This window comes from Typopeltis vanoorti, chromosome 19 (genome assembly GCF_054136105.1).
Source record: "Typopeltis vanoorti isolate ZY-2024b chromosome 19, IOZ_Tvanoo_1.0, whole genome shotgun sequence".
Taxonomy (NCBI): Eukaryota; Metazoa; Arthropoda; class Arachnida; order Uropygi; family Thelyphonidae; genus Typopeltis; species Typopeltis vanoorti.
Window position 1 is genome coordinate 79,810,359 of NC_143567.1, and position 19,509 is coordinate 79,829,867.

At 37.6% G+C, this 19,509-nt stretch overlaps 1 protein-coding gene across 4 annotated transcripts in view; it reads right to left on the bottom strand.

Annotated features, from left to right (window-relative positions):
* Positions 1 to 19,509, bottom strand: part of NANS (N-acetylneuraminic acid synthase) — a 158,738-nt gene that overhangs the window by 50,596 nt on the left and 88,633 nt on the right. For 3 of the 4 annotated variants that reach the window (XM_090408944.1, XM_090408942.1, XM_090408940.1), the window contains 2 exons: positions 12,996 to 13,091; positions 6,530 to 6,700 (listed from right to left, as the gene is read on the bottom strand). In XM_090408944.1, coding sequence (XP_090265070.1) covers positions 6,530 to 6,700; positions 12,996 to 13,091 — 267 coding nt within the window. The remainder of the gene's footprint in view (positions 1 to 6,529; positions 6,701 to 12,995; positions 13,092 to 19,509) is intronic. The other variant, XM_090408943.1, reaches the window with a different exon arrangement.

Genomic DNA, 19,509 nt, shown 5'->3' on the forward strand with positions numbered 1-19,509 from the left:
TAAAGACATTTATGTTTGGTATTTTGGATGGCTTAAACAGAAGAGGTAGACCATACAGGGAATGGATAGAATATAAAGGACTGGTGTGGAATGGGTGTACAGAAACTGCAATACTGTGCACTAGACAAAGAAAGGTGGAAGAAGACAGTGATGGAGGTATTGGACACCAACGGGCAGTGAGCTCATGGTTTGTGATGATAATGATGAGAGTACTCAGTATTTGGAACACACTCTCCTCCTGCACCTCTAAAACCCCTCGAACCTGCCCTATCCCTCCACCATTAAAATTTAGATGAAATACTCCAATAAAGGGTTCATTGAACAATTCCACTATGTTTTCTGCATCAGTCACTCTATTCCCATTTTTATCACACAATGTCATTCTTCCACAATCCACTCCTCCTACTGGCCACAAAGTAGCTAAAAAAAAGTTCATTAGGATTTTCTTTGGATCTTAGGGCCAATCTCTTCTCATATTCCAGTTTTGCCTTCCTTACCATACTAGTCACTCTCCTGGCCTCTGTCTTATATTCTTCATGCATCTTCTCTTCACCTGTCTCCTCATATTTCTTCCATAGCCTCTTTTTCGCATGCAGTTCCTGTTTAATATTGTTGGTCTTCCACTTTACTCCAAATTGTGTCCTCTTCATCAGTTGTGGAATACACTTACTATTGCTGCTAACAAATATTCCTTCACAATTTCCCAAGTACTAATGATATCCCGGCCTTCCAATTCCTCCCTCCATGAAACTTCTCCAAGTTGACATCTAAGACTATTATAATCACCTGCCTTATAATTCCACATACGTTCCCATCTCTTTGATACTCCTGCATGTCTATTCATCTTCCAAGTCAAAACCATATGGTCACTCTCTCTCTCTCCAACTGGTGGGAGAGATGCCATCTCAGTTATTATCAACTCTTCTAATGCTATGACCAAATCCAAAACTCTTGAACTTCTTGTTCCCTCTATTACATGTTGCCTAAGACATTTGTCCCTCAAGAATTCTAGAAATTCCATTCCCCTATTGCTACATGCATCTTCCTCTCCCCAATTTATACTGCTGTAATTAAAATCTCCCATAACGTTCATTCTTCTTGCACTTGCCAAGCTCAACTGTCTAAACATATCCTGATCCCCACCCTCTGTGCTCCTGGTTTGTAGCAACTCCCCACTAAATATCCTGTCTAGCCCACCTCTACCTCACACCATATGCTTTCAAAATCATTAGTGTCACTGCCTTCCAAAGCCTATTCTTCTTGCACTTGCCAAGCTCAACTGTCTAAACATCTCCTGGTCCCCACCCCTCTGTGCTCCTTGGTTTGTAACAACACCCCACTAAATATCCTGTCTTGCCCACCTCTACCTCACACCATATGCTTTCAAAATCATTAGTATCACTGCCTTCCAAAGCCTCCACTCTTAGAGGGACATAAGTCATCACTTATCATAAGCAGTACTCCACCATGATGCTTTCCCTTCCTATCCTGCCAAAAAATGCTATACCCTGCTACTTCTATTCCTGTTATTATATCCTCTTCTGTGAGCTATGTCTCAGTGATCCCAATAATCTTTGGCCAGGCTGATGCTGTCAGAGCCACCAATTCCTCTCCTTTATTTTGGATACTCCTGGCATTAGTATAAAGCATAAAAATGCCACTGTTTCTATACCTAGCATTATTCCCCCTCTAGACTCCACTGTGCTCAGAGTTACCTGATGTCGTCCCCCCTTCTCCCAAGTACCCATTCCCGCAAGAGGCCATCCCTGCTACCATCCACCCTGGGCATTCTAGTTTCCCTGACTTGTCCCTGACTTGTTGACACACCGACTTGTTCAGAACAGCAATCTCTCCAGATGCCTACTTCCTTCCTCATTCAAATGCAAGCAGTCTCTCGCATACGATTTCTTTCTGTCCTCAAATGCCCTCCAAGCATCCACATATTCCAATCCTCTCTTCTGACACATTCTAGCTATAATGTTATTCAATATTACTGCTCTTCTGCTCAGCTCGTCACTATCATACCTAGGCAACACGCACTGTCTTTTCTCTCTGCGTCTTCTTTCGTACAACCTCAAGCAAGAATATCATATCTCTCACTGCCCAATTTACATTACCTTTCAAGTCATTTTTGTTACTACCATCACAATCATCTCATCCACCCTTTCACTCCTCTTAATTGCCATAGCCACACTTTCTATCTTTCCTCCAGGCAAACACTCCTCACACATCCTATCTTGAATACCATGGATCATTGAGTCCCCATACATTATATCTCTTATCACCCTGTTCCTCGATAACTCACATGCATCCCTCACTCTCTCTCCTCTAACACTTTCTCTCTGTGTTCCCCTACTTACCTGCTTTCCTGACATCACTCTATCCCTGGTTCCAGTGCTCTCTCTTGCATTCTTCTCATTCCCTCTCTCCTACTGTTTCCATTCTCTCCTCTTCTATCATTCCGATAACTCTCTCTCATTCCTTCTCTTCCACTGTTCCTATTCTCTCCTCTTCTATCATTCCCATATCGCTCTCTCATTCCCTCTCTTCCACTTATCCTATTCTCTCCTCCTCTATCATTCTCATAACTCTCTCATTCACTCTCTTCTACTGTTCCTATTCTCTCCTCTTCTATCATTCCCATAACACTCTCTCATTCCCCTCTTAAACAATGTCAACATCTAGAAGAAGCTAACAGAAAGGAACATACCAGAGCCCTGTTTGCTGAAGCAAAAATCATGCAATCCAGTTTCTCTGCTTGACAAGTAATAGCCAGGGACAGCAATGGAAATGAACTAAGTGACCAACAAAAAATCAAGAACAGGTGGAAACAATATCCAGAAGCGCTATACGCCAACCTGACTGAACACACCAAGAAGACAATGAAAATGGCCTTATTTGACAGAGAACGAAACATCTTGGAGGGAGAAATAGCTTGGGCCATGAAAAAATTGCCAAACAAGAAAGCCTCAGGTATTGATAGGATACCTGCAGAATTCCTAAAACCAGTACCAGTCAACATTATCACAGCATTATACCAAGAGAAATGGTCCACTTGCAAATGGCCTAAGGACAAGATCAATATTCATCCCATTACCAAAGAAAGGTGATGCCAGAGATTGCTCCAATTATCGCACAATAGTACTGATTTCTCATGCAAGCATGATCCTACTGAAGATTATTCAACAACAGCTACAGCAGGTTATCAATCAGGCTACCTGATGTACAAACTAGTTTCAGGAAAAGGAGAGGCACTAGAGATCACATTGTCAACATCAGATGGATCATTGAAAAGATCCATGAACACCTGACTGAAAAGACCCATGAAGAGCATTATACATGTCCGTAAGGATATGTGCTTTTCATTATGGGATGCTAAGGCAAGTGATGTGAAGTCATTAGCTTCAATATACGAGTTGCCCTTTCCTGAAAATATTCAGGTGCAAACTTTGTTTGCTTACACTTGGATAAAGGATTAAACCAAAAATATAATATCTTGGCATCTTTAATTTATAGTATAACCAAGTAGAAAAACTTCCACCAACCATGAACACCAGAAAGACCTACACATGTGTTTTATTGATTACAGCAAAGCTTTTGACTGTGTAGAGCATGATAAGCTATGGGATGGCTTTGCATGACCTTAGTGTCCCACTCACCTGATCAAACTTATTAGATTACTGTAAAAATATTTATATAGCTATAACAAGTCTAAATATTTTTACATAAGGTTTACCAAGGTTGAGCCCAGTAAGACCTGTAACTTGTAAATAGTTGTATGTTATATGTAAATAATCCCAATGGGAATTTGTATATTGCTGTATGCCAAATAAGGGAATATTCTAGAAGGTATAGTATTAAGGCAATATCTTGCCAGTAGTAAGCAGTATAATTTTAGATTTTTGTAAAAACATCAAACTTTGTGTGTGTTCTACATGGGAAGCTCAAGGTCAGTGCTAGGTGGACCGAAAAAAGCTTCAAACAAATGTCTGCTGCCAGAACGAATGGGATTTAGGGAGTGTAGGAGAAAAACAAAAGAAGGGTCAGTCAGAGAAAAGGATTAAGCGATTTTGCCGAAATGCTTGGGGTTCACATATCTCCGCACAAGGATTCAGAAGTGACCGAATAAAAGGTGTGGGCGAAAAGATCGCATCATTGGTTCCAGAATTCTCATCAGTTCGAGAAATTTTCGTCAAGGATCCAGAGGTCAGGATCGAGAAGTCCCAAATGGTTGTCCGGCAGATGTAAGCCATTGAGGACACGACATCGGTTCTAGAAATTTTCGTCAGTGATCTGAAAGAAAGATGACGAGGAGCCGATCCGCCAGGCAAAGCTGATAGTCGATGACGAATTGACGAGTCTTCGCCGGGAGCTGTTGTCAGAGGGAAGAAATTGCTCCGTTGATCTAACGTGCATGCAAGCATTCCACAAGCCGATAATCTTCGCCCGAAGTGTGGCAGTACAGCGTCCCAAGGAAGCATCAGTGATCCATCACCGGCGTAAAGAGGGATTGAAAAAACCCTGACATGGAATGGAAGTCCAGTTCGAAGCCAAGTACACAGAGGGTAGCAGCTATAAAGTGAGTTGACCCGTTTTTTAAATTTCCTTGTGCTTTTAAGAGAACACTTATTAATGGACTGTAAGTAGAGGCTGATCTAAATAGGCAAATCTAACAGTTAAAGAATTATAAAGTAATTAGATGTCAGGAATTCGTAGTTTGAATTATGTCATAGTATAACTGTTTGCTGAATTGGTGAAATTTGCCTATAGAATATTCCCAGCATAGAAAGGAAAGAGCAATTGAGTGTAAAAGATATTGTTTATGTGTTCAATGAGTAAGATTTAATAATTTAGTAACAAGTACCATTGCTCAGTATAAATGATTTATGTGATATTAAGAAAATTAGTTAAATAAGTGACATGATTTTGCATGAGATAATGCAGGAACTTAATTAGCCTATTTATGCAGATTTAAATTGTGATGTTTCCTTTTATTATTGAAAATGCAGTGTAAAAATGTCTTATGTGAATTAAAATTTTGTTGTTTAAATAATAATAGAGTGTTGCTTGATAATTTAATTCTTTGATGCACTGTTCTAAAAAACAACCGAGCTTGTGAGCGGGGAAGATAGATAATTAATACGAGATTTAGATAAAGGGATAGCCACGACTGTATATAAGAGTAAGGAATGATATCTACCGAAAGTAGTAATATTTAATGCCATAAAAGGGTTTCCTGAGGCGCAGTCACTAATTCAAATAAATATCTAGAGATACTTGGTATAATAAAAATAGGAATACTGGAGGTAGAAATAAGGAACAGGACGATATAAGTTTAAAGTTAATAGAGTTGTATAAGGGAAAGAGACAAGTTAAAGATTTGGGTATTGATGATAAGAGATATAAGATATATAGAAATAAACAAGAGAGATATTAAAGAAATAAGGATATTAAAATAATATAGATAAAATAAAGGATTAACAAAATAGATATAGATTAAAAACACTTTAGTTTACATTACTATATATATATATATATATATTGATCAGGAAGCAACAGTGTGAATACTTTATGGTGACACAGATTGGTTCAGGATCAGCAAGGGTGTGACACAGGGATGTATTTTGTCCCCATTTCTTTTCAATCTCTATGCTGAAGTGATTATGAGGAAATTAGACATGAACTCATCCAATATCGGAGTGAAGATAGGAGGAAAAACTATAAACAACTTGAGATATGCAGATGACAACCTTATTGGCAGAGAGATCCTGTTAAATCTAATTTTGAAAATCAAGAAAGAAAGTGAAAAAATGGAGCTGCACCTTAACATAAAGAAAACAAAAATCATGACAACAGCAGCTAGCAGAGAAGTGAAATTTAAAATCAGTGATGAAGAAATTGAATCAGTTCAGGATTTTATCTTCCTTGGTTCAAACATTGACTGTGATGGCAGATACACCCCTGAAATCAAGAGTAGGATCATTCTGGATCATACTGCAATGGTCAACATGAATAAGATCTGGAAAAGCAAAGACATTGCTCTAAGTACCAAAAGTAGACTAGTCAGTGTTATAGTCTCTTCCATAATGACATATTGGTGTGAGAGCTGGACAATAAAAAGGAACAACAGAAGAAAAATTGATGCATTTGGAATGTGGTGCTGGCAGAAACTGTTAAAATGGTTAAATCAATCAATCAATAAATAATAGCAAACTTCCTGAATAGAGATGACACTTTACAAGAAAGGACAAACACATTTTCACATAAATCTAAATACCCTTGATTATTATAAACAATAATTAGCATAATTAGTTTTATTGAATTATTAAATAACTAAATTCCAATTTATATTGCCTTTAGCAAATGTGTACTTTTTTTGTTTGTTTACAAATGCAAAGAACAAGCATTGCAGATGACATCCTGCTCCTGCTATGGATGTCATCTGCAACGACATCCATAGTCATATCATATCATTAATACAATGTTAAAAGTATTACTAGAAAAAAATTACTAAAAGAAAAAACAATACCTTATTATAACAAGGCATCTCTGACTCTCTCAGAGATTTTATTGGAGTTCCTAAAGCTGTTTCAACAGTACGAACTGCTGAAACTAAATATTTAAATTCATCTGGTTCCAATGAAGCTACATGATCACTACCTTTCCAATTTCGACAAAGAGTAAAATGACGTTCCAACACCTAAAAATTAAAAAAAAAAAATAATAATAATAACAATGCTTTTGTTTACTGTGTTGTATTTCCAATAATGGAAAAATAATTATCACCATCATTATAGACCTCCATGAAATTAAAAATTTCCTGACAGGTCATATGGATGTCAAAATGTTTATCATACTGCACTTTAAATTCAATTTATTGTTTGTATCCACGTTCTCTCAATGTCACTGCATTCCATTCATTCACCACACTACTCCATGCTAAACAACTACTCCTCACTGCTTTCTTTATCACAACGTGAAATAATTCCTTGGAAAGTTCTCTTGTTCTTGTTTCCTCTCTTACTTTCATCATTTGAAAAATCCTCCTGATGCTTTTCTCAAAAACAAAGTTGCAGAAATGTTCCTTGCATTTGTCACCACACTTGCTAAACATCCTCTGAATTTTGATTTCCCTGTCCACTCTTACCATAAAATTCCCTTCACTTCCTATAGTATACCCCAGTATAGTTCACATTTTTTTTTCCATTTCTGAATTCTAAAGAATAAACCATATATGTCTTGCTGAACTGGTATTCCACTACCTCTCATATATGCCAACCTTTGCCAGTTCAATCAAATCTTTAAATGAACTGGCAAAGGTTGGCAGTTTAATAATATTAACCATATGGACTTTGCAACTTTTTTATAGTCTTTCTAATAAGAAATAACTTTTATGTAAAATGTAATGAATATTCTATGTCTAGTATATAGTGTTGCTAGCCATACCTGACCTATTTGAATTCAAGGAGCAAAATATAATCTTGATGTTCTGTTCTTCTAAATGCATCTCAGTAGACTGACTAGTTAGCCCATAAAAAGAAAGCTGTGAAGCCCATACCCAACAACTAAACCTTAACAAAAAATGATTATAAGTGGCTTCCCCAATTTATGGGAGGTTATGTTTAGCAACAACACTCCTCATTTTAATGGTAGGTGATTTATTAATGGATTAATGGAATTCTAATGGCTTACATATGGAACTCTACTCCTGCAATAAATATTATATATTATATTATAAATATTAATTTCAACTGTTATTCTTATTTCTTGTATTGCTTTTCTTATACACATTAAGAACAGTCACAAAATATGGTAAAAAATTCTTCTCATATTAAATAATAATTCTTTCCAATGTAAGTTGTTATTCTATAATTTAATTTTTACATTATGTATATCAGTAAGCTTTAGGGTAGCAAATACATTGCATTGAAGAGATATGATCAGAAAGAGTTCTTATTCATATTCAGAAAAATATTTTTTTATTTTTTGCTGCATCATTGAATCTTTGAGATTTATAATTTCCATTATTATTACGTGAACACCTTCAGGGAGTCCAAGGACTCATCGTGGGAGGGCACACTACTCTATTTCACTAAATACATCTCATCCTCTCCACTACTACTTAATTCTCCAACTACAACACTACTAACCATCAATGGCATTTATCGTCCATCATCAACAACAGTGTTTTTTGTCTGTAAATTGCATGTGTTCTGAAGGCAAATCATAAAAGCAAATGGGAAAAATATGAACTGCTTCAATACATTTTTATACTTCAGTAAATTTTTATACATTGACAATAGGAATTGAATAATTTGTAGAGTTCACCATTACATGTGACAGATTGTCTCCCAGTGGAGAGTTGAAATAACAATAGAAATTCTAAAGTCTCTTTCTAAAACTTTTCAGATAGTTGGTGAGAGTGATGAGAGTGACCATGAGGTGAATACCAGGGTAATAGCTGGTTAGGATATATGGAATATATATATATATATATATATATATATTCCATATACATACATGGGACTACAATACCAGTGAACATGGAAGGAGCAGAAGAGAAAAGAGATTAGCAATGAATGAGGAGTTGGGTGAAAAAATATCAATGCTGCTTGGATGCTAGCCAACAAACAGTGAGCAGAAGAAATATCTGAAATATTCTAAAAGTCAGGAGGTTAAATAAGATAAGTTTAAAATGGATGAAATGTTCACCAAATTTAGCTGATGAGCAGAAAAGAGAGGACATTATTATTATTATTATTATCATATTAAGACCCCATGGAGTTAAAGACTCATCTAGGAGGTCCCTTTGTAATACACACAGTTCATCATACTGTCCCTTCCCATTCAAGTGCCGTCTCCTATCCAGAAGGTTGTCTACCATGATGCGACTCGTGGTTAACTACAAGCATAGCGACATGCGGTGAGGACCCTACCTTTTCCACATATTGTCATAAGTATTCATGGCCGTAAATCTGGATGAAAAAACCCTCCACTTCGGTATGAGACCAGCTAACTCACCTTTAGTCGAAAGAAACCAGATAAAGATTCCTCACATCATAGATGGGAATCGAACCCAGGTCTTTCCGACCAAAGGACTTTGTCTATACCGACTGAGCTATGTATGCTCTTTAAACCTTGGTAGCTCAGTCAATTTAGACTAAGGTCATTTACGGAACTGTCCCTTAAATACATTCAAATTCTCTGCAGACACTATGTTCTCAGGCAGTACATTTCAATCATTCACAACTTCCATGCAAAAAAAACTGCTTCTCATTTCCCTGCTCACATTCTCCTTATGTGAATGTGAGCAGGGAAATGCAGGGAAAACTGAAGCCTTTTGGCTCTTTATTTTAGTAAAAAGGTTTGTTTTCCAAATTTTAAAACCTTACATTTTGCAACAGTGAACTTTTATCCCCACTCTTGTGTCCATTCACTCAGTCTATTCAAGTCTTCTTGTAAGACCACAACATCTGCTTTATTCCTCATAGTTCGTCCAGACTTTGCATCATCTGCAAAAACAACTGAATATTCCCATTCAGATCTTTGCTAATATCATTAACATACAGGTTAAACAGCAATCAACCCGAAACAGACCCCCAAGGCACACCACTAGTGGGTTTCCACTTCTGGGATATTGCTTCCTCATACACAACTTGCTGATATCTATCCGATAGCTAATCTCCAATCCAATGCACTAGTCTAATATCAACCTCCATTCATAATAGTTTGACTATCAATTTATCAAGTAGTAATCTATCAAAAGCCTTTGCAAAATTTAAATATAGTGTGTATCTACCTCCTCCATCCAATGCAGCTGTCACCTTATTGTAATAAGTAAGTAGATTAACTATTATTTTTTCAGGAAATAACAATGTATACTAAAATATTAATAAAATACTATAATTAATACTTTCCTATATTTCGACAATGTTACATTTCCATCATCAGGGATCACAAAATATAATGATATGTGCATATGTACACTGAGCACTAACACTGAGCAAAAGTCCTCATTTGCTCAGTGTTAGTGCCTGCTTGCACATGTAATTTTTTTGTGATCCCTGATGATGGCAATGTAACATTGCTGAAATATAGGAAAATATTAATGGAAGTCTTTTATAATTAATATTTTAGTATATGTTGTTATTTCCTGAAAAATTAATAGTTATCAGTAACCAACATATAGGCCTATCTATAAGTAAGTCGACTACTGAAATATGATCTCCCTTTAGCAAATCCAGCCTGTCCACCAAAGATAATACCACTGTTGTCAACCAATTCTGGATCCAGGTTCTCACCAGCCTCTCCAACACATTCACAATCACAACACCTGACACACAGATTGCCTATAATTTGATGCTTGAGTTCTGTCACCTCCCATATAAAGCAGTACAACTTTGCCTTCCTTCCACTCCTTTGGAACTTGACCCAGTGTAAAATGTAAATTAAACAGCTATGTCAAGGCAGATGTCAAATCTCTGGCACATTCTTTCAAAATGCAATGTGATATATCATTGAGTTCCATAGCCTTATTAACAACGAGTTTGATCAATTCTGCATATACCTTTTGCTCACTCACAGTCAGTTTTCCTCATCATCCACTGCTCTCAAACTCTCCATGATGTCACATTCACAAGGATAAAAGACCTTGTGAATGTGACATCATGGAGAGTCATCCTATCATAATCATCCTTTTTTTTGCGGTCTGCATATAATAAAAGAACTCCCTAGTTTTTTTAATTTTTTTGCTTCATTAGCTAACTGCTAGGAGCCTCTGTAGCTCAGTCAGTATAAACGAAGCCGTTTGGTTGGAAAGACCTGGGTTCGATTCCAGTCCAAGAAGTGTGTAACCTTTATCTGGTCTTTTTCAACTAAATGTGAGTTAGCCAGTCTCATAATTAATCAGTCAATATAATTGTTGGTTGTTGTTGAATGTGGGGAAAAACAGCTGGATTTGAAGAGGATTTGGGATGAGTAATGAGAAAAAGAAATGGCTCAAGGAAAGTATGGTGAAGTCACATCTAATAAGTGGTATCAGTGAAATTTGGTTTAGATCCTGGAATGAGCTGTTATGGTAGTATACAAATGCCAGAAGTATCAGAAACAAAGGAAATGATCACATTGATTGAGTTTGCACACCCAAAAATTGTTGGAATAAGTGAGACATGGTTGGATGAGGATGATATCCTGAAAGGAATAGAGATAGAAGGATATGATGTATTTTGTGAAGATAGAAAAGGTTAAAATGGAGGTGGAGTGCTATTAATGATAGAAAAAGAGTTATGTCCATAAAAGGTAGAGATGCAAGGGGGAGGGGAATAGTGGTAATGGTTTTGAGGCTGTATGGTGTGAGATAGAGGTGAACAAAATGAAATATTTTGTCAGATGTTGCTATACACCTGGTAATATGGAAGGTAGGGAAGACTACCCTAATTGTTTCCTGGCTTTGCGTGATTCCTAAAATTAAACACAGTATACTAATGCTTCATGAAGTGGACACTTTTGGGGAAGTGTGATGTGTAAACACTGCATTGCATTCGTGTTAATAGTCTGGGTGTGTGATCACAAATATGGACACTTTTGAGCCCTTTGAAAAGACGCACGGATGGCACAGCAGGTCAAATTCTTAGCATTCCAGTGGATTGAAATCACCCAGAATTCGAGGAAGGGTGTGCACAGAGATAATAGCACCCAAAAATCAGTGGCTTTGACTGGTTATTGTGTCAACCAATCCAATTGAATATTGTGATTTTTCATGAGTTGCTGTTTTTTGAGTTTCATCTATTTTATAACTTTTTTACCTGTATTTTCAATGGGAAACAGTGACTCTCTACTGAATATCCCATTTTCTTCCAGAAGCTTTTGCAGATTGTATGATTGTAGTATAGAGGTAAGCCTCATTTTCCTCTTCTAAATTTGAATGAGTAATTCAAATATACCCCCAAAACTAAATGTAGCATTCTCCTTCATTTATTTTTTTCTAATATATCTTAAAACAAAGACATTCTTCCCCCACTCAATGCACAAATTTGGTTACAATTAATTGATAAATTAAAGTATTCAAAGTTATTCTACAATTAACTGCATTACATGAGCTTCATTGAGGTCTCATCAGTGGGAGCCAGACCACAGGTGATACGAAGTGAAAGATACCAAGTGAAAAAACTTCCAACGACAATCTCTAATCCAGAGTATTTTAATAATAAGGTGTGACACCTTTTGGCTACTCGTATATGAAAATATGACTTCTGCATTACTTCAACCTTAGTATCACCTCTGGATCTGGCTCCCACTGATGAGACCTCAATAAAGGTCGAAATGGTCTGGGGTAGTGACCCTTCCCATAATGCGTAGCATTATACATGTCTGTAAGGATATGTGCTTTGCATTATGGGACACTAAGGCAGGTGATGTGAAGTCATTAGCCTCACTTGGATAAAGGATTAAACCAAGTATATAATTTCTTGGTATCTTTAATTTATGGCATGACAAAAACTTATACATCACTAGAGAGAGATTCTATAAGATTGATTGACACAAAATAAATTTTTGAAGAAATGAGGAGTAAGGAGAGGACAAGGAGTTATCCCTAGAAGTTGTGCAAGAGTGTAGTTAGTAAGGGTATGCAGACTAGGTTCTTGAAGAGTGATGAATGAGTGGAATGGATTGCCAGAGGTAGTTGTGGGTGTCCCAATGATAAATAAGTTTAAGAAGAGGTATCATAGGTAATGTGTGAACAATGGTTAGTGTAGATCTCCTGCAATGAGTCTTTTGACTCCATGGAGATACTTGTATAATAATAATAATCCATGATCACAGCAGGATTCAAACCTGCAGCCTGTTGGATGGAGAGCCTTGGCCAACCAAGCTGGTGTAGATGCACAAGTTCTGCTTTTGTGTGAAACAAATTCACTGCCATAATTTTTCTCTTTTTTTTTTTACTAAAATTATTTATTAAAAATAGATTACCATTAACATGTTCTGAAACATACCTTAGCACCAAGTGCAACTGCTGCAATACTGATTGCCACTCCTGTTTCATGTCCTGAGTAGCCAACTACAACATCTGGAAATCGGTCCTGATACGTCTTAAGAAGAAAAAAAAATCAACAAAAATAGCTAATTAATCCTGAAATTGAATAACACATATGTAGTCTATAAAAGAAGGAGACTTAAAAAATAGTCAAGGCTAACAGTTATGTTCAGTGTCTCACATTTTATACTAAATATCCAGTTATCAAACATAACCAGGAAAAACATAATATAGTCTAAAATACAGGGGTCCTCGAGTTACATTGGAGATCCATTCCTACGGACCGAAAGGCGATTTTTGATGCAAGTTGGAATTACCATAGCCTAAGTTACTTACCTTACCTAAAACACCCTAAAGTCATACATATATATCAAGAAACAGAACTAGGCCACAGGAAAATGAAAGGGAGAACATAATTACTGTATAGTACAGAAAAATGACAAAAATGAAACTGTAATAAAAAAACAAACATAAAAATGAGCCTACTACATTTTTTCATAATCACAGTTGAAAGGATTGGCACCCATGAAATCAACCCATGAAGTTCAAGGATGCGAACTTTATCCTTGATAACAGTCCCGAATGTGGTACAACTTAAGTTCAACGTGCGGCCAATGTTCGTTGCCGTTTCTGCCTTTTTTTGCCCTTTTAATAATGTCTAATTTCACTTCTAATGTAATGGCTTTCCTTTTCTTCGACACACTGCCATCGGAAGAGTCTGCCTTACATTTGGGAGCCATACTGAAGGGTAAAAAGTCACAAAAAAAAAACACAAACACAAAAGTGAGAGGAGCACCTCTCCCAAACAAACGGTACGTAACGGCGTATTCTTCCACCGCACTCACAAACAAGTTTGCCCGCGACGTTTGAATTTTACGTCGCACTGCTTCAAGTCGAAATTTATTTTTTAAATTATTTATGGAATCACTGCCGTAAAGTCGAAATGACGCATGTCGAGGCTGATGTAGGTCGAGGATCCCCTGTAGTCAGTTATATGACTTCTGGCTCTGTTTGGGACTAACTGGATAAATAACTGGATGTTAGAATGGGAAGGATTCAATGCTAAGATAAGCATAAGAATGAACACCGAATGATCAATTTTCATGTTTTAGGGTGGAGGTTGAAAAAGTTAGTTATTAGAAGGTTTCATAACCCAATGTAATAGATAATAATATTGTGAATATACTTATAACGTTAATAAAGTGCGTGGAACTGTTAATTGTTAAAGATAGCTAGGAAAGAAAAATTCCAAAACAATTATAGTCAACTCTCGCCATAGAAAACTTGTACCTTCTTCTTTTGCTAAAGAATTGAATATCCTCTCCTTCCTATTTCCTCTGTCCTCCCTGAAAATACTACATCTCTTGCATTCTAGCAAGTACAAAGGATAACAAATCAGAATGGGATAGATAGTAAAACTCAAAGCAGGGATGGGACTAACGGGCTTCTGCAATTCATGTACACTAATGCCAGGAGTATTAGGAACAAGAAGGAGGAGTTTTTGGCCTTGGTTGGCACTTCCAGGCCACAGGTTGTTGGTATTAGTGAAACATGACTGACAGAAGATGATAAAGCTAGCGGGATTGAATGTGATGGGTATAGCGTGTTTAGGAGTGACAGGGAGAATAAAAAGGAGGGAGGAGTGTTATTGATGATAGCTGATGAGTTGCAGCCAAGGAGTATAGAAGTTGAACTGCAGGATAGAGAAAAGAGCACATTTGAGGCTATTTGGTGTGAGATAGAACTAGCAGAACAAAATATACAATTGGGTGCTGCTATAGACCAGGTGATGGAATAGATGTTGGGGATAGTATGCATAGGCAAATAGAAGAAATGAGTGGAAGGAGGGTAATTATTATGGGGGATTTCAATTATGGTAACATTGACTGGAAAGAGGAGAGGGCACATGGGAGGAAGGAATTGGATTTTATGCAGTTATTAAGGGACAAATATCTGCGACAGCATGTAATGGAAAATACTAAGGGGCAGAGAGTGCTTGACCTAGTAATCGCATCTGAGAATGTGGCCGTAACGAACATGACCATGTTGCCACCAATTGGTGAGAGTGATCATAAGGTCATGAGGTGGCTAAAGGAGTGGAATTTACAATTAAGACAGGGTACATGTGAAATTACTGGGCTGGTAAGTATGACAAGCTTAGGAGATTGCTTGGCTCAGTGCCGTGGCATGTAAAACTACAAGGGCTGGATGTTGATAGTGCATGGGAGGTGGTTAAGAAGTGTTTGCAGGAGCCAATGGTTGACTGTATACCAAGAGTCTGAATAATAAATCAAGTAGGGGTTAAATGGATGAATAACACCATTAAGCATGAGCTGCAAAAAAATAAACAATTGTGGAGGGATAATTTTAAGATGATAAAATTTATCATCTTAAAATCAATATCTATTTCATTTATGTAAGATAGTTTACAGCCTAAGTATTTAAAATTATTTTATTTAAAAAGGTTATTTTCGTGAAAAGCCATGACTCCATTGACATTTCCCTCCACAATGATAAAATGATTTTATCATTGTGGAGGGAATTTAAGGAGAAAGGTGACCTGCAGGTGCAGGAACAGCATGAAGCTCAGGCCAGAAAGGTAACAAGGGTGGTAAGAAAAGAAAAAGCGGATTATGAAAGAATATTGGCCATGCAGGCTAAAGAGAATCCCAAATAGTTTTTTCAATATGTTGCAAGTAAAAAGAAAAATGTTCATGGCAGAATGATTTAAAAAAATGCTTAGGGTAGGGAGGTAACCAAATCAGTCGATATAGTGGAATTACTGAGCGAGCACTTTGCAAGAGTATATCGTCCAGGTGGTGACATTGCAGGAATGGAAGAACCAACAGCTTATACTGGAATTGTGATGAATGAAGTAGAGGTAAATAGTCTATTACAGAACCTCAATGTCAATACATCTGTGGGATTGGATGGTATACCAGCTCATGTCATACGTGAAGCAACTAAAGAATCGTCAGTGCCCTTGACCATTTTGTTTCATTTGAGCCTCGGGTCTGGGTCAGTCCCAAGGGGGGGGGGGTGGAAGGAGGGGAAAATAGTTCCACTGCAATAAGGTGGTTCCAAGGCTGCTGTTGAAAATTACCGGCCATTCAGCATAACAGGAATTGTTATCAAGGTCTTGGAGAAAACAGTCAAGAGGAAAATACAAGACTGGATAGATGAAAATGGGATACTGTATCGGAGACAGCATGGTTTTATGAGGGGTAGGTCTCAGTAACTTGCTCACGTATTATAACACAGTGACGGCTGAACTGGATAAGGGTAATGGGTTTACAGTGATTCTACTGGACCTTGCTAAGGCCTTTAACAGGATACCATATGGAATTCTAATCAGTAAAATGCAGTACATCGGGATGGATATAGGATTGGTGAAATGGATAGGAGGGTGGTTGACAGAGAGATATCAAAGAGTGGTTTATTCAGGAGTAGAGTCCAAAAGACAGCCTGTGACTAATGGTGTGCCACAAGGATCTGTTCTTGGACCACTGCTATTTAATTTTTTCATTAATGATATAGGAAAGGATCTGAGAGGAACAGTTCATTTGTTCGTGGATGATGCAAAGTTGGGTAGGACAATAGTGAATGCAGATGATGTCAAAATATTGCAGGATGATATGGATAGATTGGAGGTCTGGGCTAAGGAGAATGGATATCAATTTAATGTGGCAAAATGTAAGGTTATACATTTTGGGGTGAAAAGATTAGCAGCAGTTTACTACATTGGTGGAACTGTACTCCAGGAAATTGATGAGGCGAGAGATTTAGAAGTGTTGGTGGATAAGGAGTTGAAGTTTAGGGAGCACATTGCAAAAATGGCCAAATCAGCTCATCAAATCACTTGGTTGCTGAAGAATACTTTGACGAGCAGAGACAAGCATGTTATTGTTCCTCTGTATCGAGCCTTGATAAGACCTCATCTCGACTACTATGCCCAGATTTGGTCACCTAGGTTTCTTCTTGATGGGGAGGAGGTTGAGAGGATCCAGAGGCGAGTGACCAAGATGATAGCAGGTCTATGGAATGAACCTTATGAGAATAGGTTGAGGATTTGTGGGTTACAGAAACTGGTTGACAGGCGGAAAAGGGGTTATCTGATTGCAGAAATTGGTTGATAGCCGGAGGAGGTGAGATATGATTGAGACATTCAAATTACTGAAGGGTTTCTATAAGATTAATTCAGAAGATATTTTTGAGAACAGGGCTGGTGGTGGTGGGAGGACTAGGGGGGGGGCATCCATGGAAGCTGGGCAAGAGTGTGTTTAGTAAGGGTGTTAGAGCTGGGTTCTTTACTTTTGGAGTGGTAAATGAGTGGAATAAGTTTCCAGATTCTGTAGTGGGTGCTGTGACAGTGAATGAGTTTAAGGCAAGGTATGATAAATACTGTGTGAATGTCGAATAGTTGTGATGAACATGATTTGGGACCTCCCTCGATGAGTCTAAGGACTCCCTAGAGTTGCCCGTAATAATAATAATAATAATATCATTTTCCATCCACCAAGTCTCACTAATGCCTATCAGCATTGGTCTTCAGCTAACTAGTGTTAAAAACTCTTGCCCCTTATTCTGGATGCTTCTGGCACTGGCATACATAAACCACATTATACCATATGATCCACAGCCTACCTTATACCTTGTGTTATTCATCCCACTTAACGTCTGAACCTGAGCAGCAAAATTTAAATCATCATCTGATCATTCTTCATCGGTGCTCCTCATTGGCCTCAAGGATTCCTGCAAATATACTCACCTAAGAACTCTTTCTCTGACTCCGCTCTTCCAAGCTCTCACTGAACAATACTTTCTAAAGAATACCTAATTCCAAATCCATTCAAATACAAATTCAGCCTTATATAAGTTCTTTTGTCCATCAAATTCACTACACACACATCCACAAACTCTACTTTTCCTGCATAACCTAAGCAATGAGTCCTTCACAATCAAAGCCTTCTCAACATGTCTTTATCATACCCTGCAGCAGACTGAATTCCTTCCTCTCTCTCTCTCACTTTTCTCATTTACCTGTGAGATCAATTCTTTCACATCTTCTTGCACATCACACTTGTTGCTTGTCAGATCATTTGTGCTTGCTGATATGGCTTACCTTCCCCCCCCCCCTCTCTCTCTCCATTCTAACAGCATCAATAACATCCTTGGTCTTTGCTCTAGGGAAACACAGTTTTATCGCACATTCCTCAAGCATTCTCTTATCATGGAATCACCATAAAAATCTCTCCTTACACTTCCTCTTTCATCCTTTTTTCTATGCTTTTTTCTCTTGCCTTGCACCTTACTTTTCTCAAGCTTCAGTACCTTACCACCCACCAAATGGTAGTTTTTCAACCATTTTTACATACTGTCCTGTTCCACAGGACTCCATGTATGTGTGCTATCTCTTTCATTACTACCTTACCATTCTCCTTATCTTCTACCTTTTCCTTTATCCTTTCCCTCATACTTTGTTCATCTTCACTTGTTTCTTCCACTTTATTGTTCTCAAATTTAGTCCCCAGGATTTGAAGGGGATAAATTAGCTGTGGAAAGGGTACAGAGGCAGATAACAAAGATGGTTTCAGGTCTGTACAATGTTAGTTATGAGAATCAGCTAAGGGAATGTGGACTGCAGAGTTTTGTGGATAGGAAAGGTGATATGATTGAGACTTTTAAACTGTTGAGAGGTGGTTACGGGGTTGACACTGGGGAGTTCTTTCGCTTGGTTGAACAATAGGAAGGAGTGATGACAATGGGTTATGAAAGGAAGCTGTGAGCAAGAGGGTGAGGAGTGGTTTCTTTGCATGGAAGGTGGCTGAACCGTGGAATGCATTGCCTGATAAAGTGGTGAGAGCGAGAACGGTCAATGAGTTCAAGGAGTGGTATGATAGACTTTGTGTTTCCTAGTAGGGACATCCTGCAATGAGTCTTTTGACTCCATGGAGACCTGAATAATATTAATAATTTACTTTCAATGGCAATCTTGCCAATATTCTCACTTTTGTCATTTGGCCTTTCACTCTCATACTTCTTACTCTGTTCACACTCCAGCCATTTCCTCTTAAAACACTTTCTACATATATACTAAGAGTTTCATCTTTTCCACAAATCTTTCACCCTTCAAAGTGAATACATTTCACATATATAACTTTAAAAAAAAAAAATGGGGAGGGGGGGGACTTACTTAATAAAGCCAATATTGTTATAATCATATAGAGGCAAGTTTACATTATTCTCTTTAACTGAAAAAAAAAAAAATCATATTTATAAATTATCCTCACATGCTGGCTGGGATTTGAATGTAAGTCTTTTCAAGCTGGTTCGCAGAGCAAAGTGGGTATTATCTTTACTCTCCAATGAAAAGGTTATGGATTTAGTCTCATTGTATTATTGAGAGGAAGAAGGGCAATGATCACAAACAAGTCAATGGTTGTGCAGGAAGAATGGTGTGAAGTGGATGTATG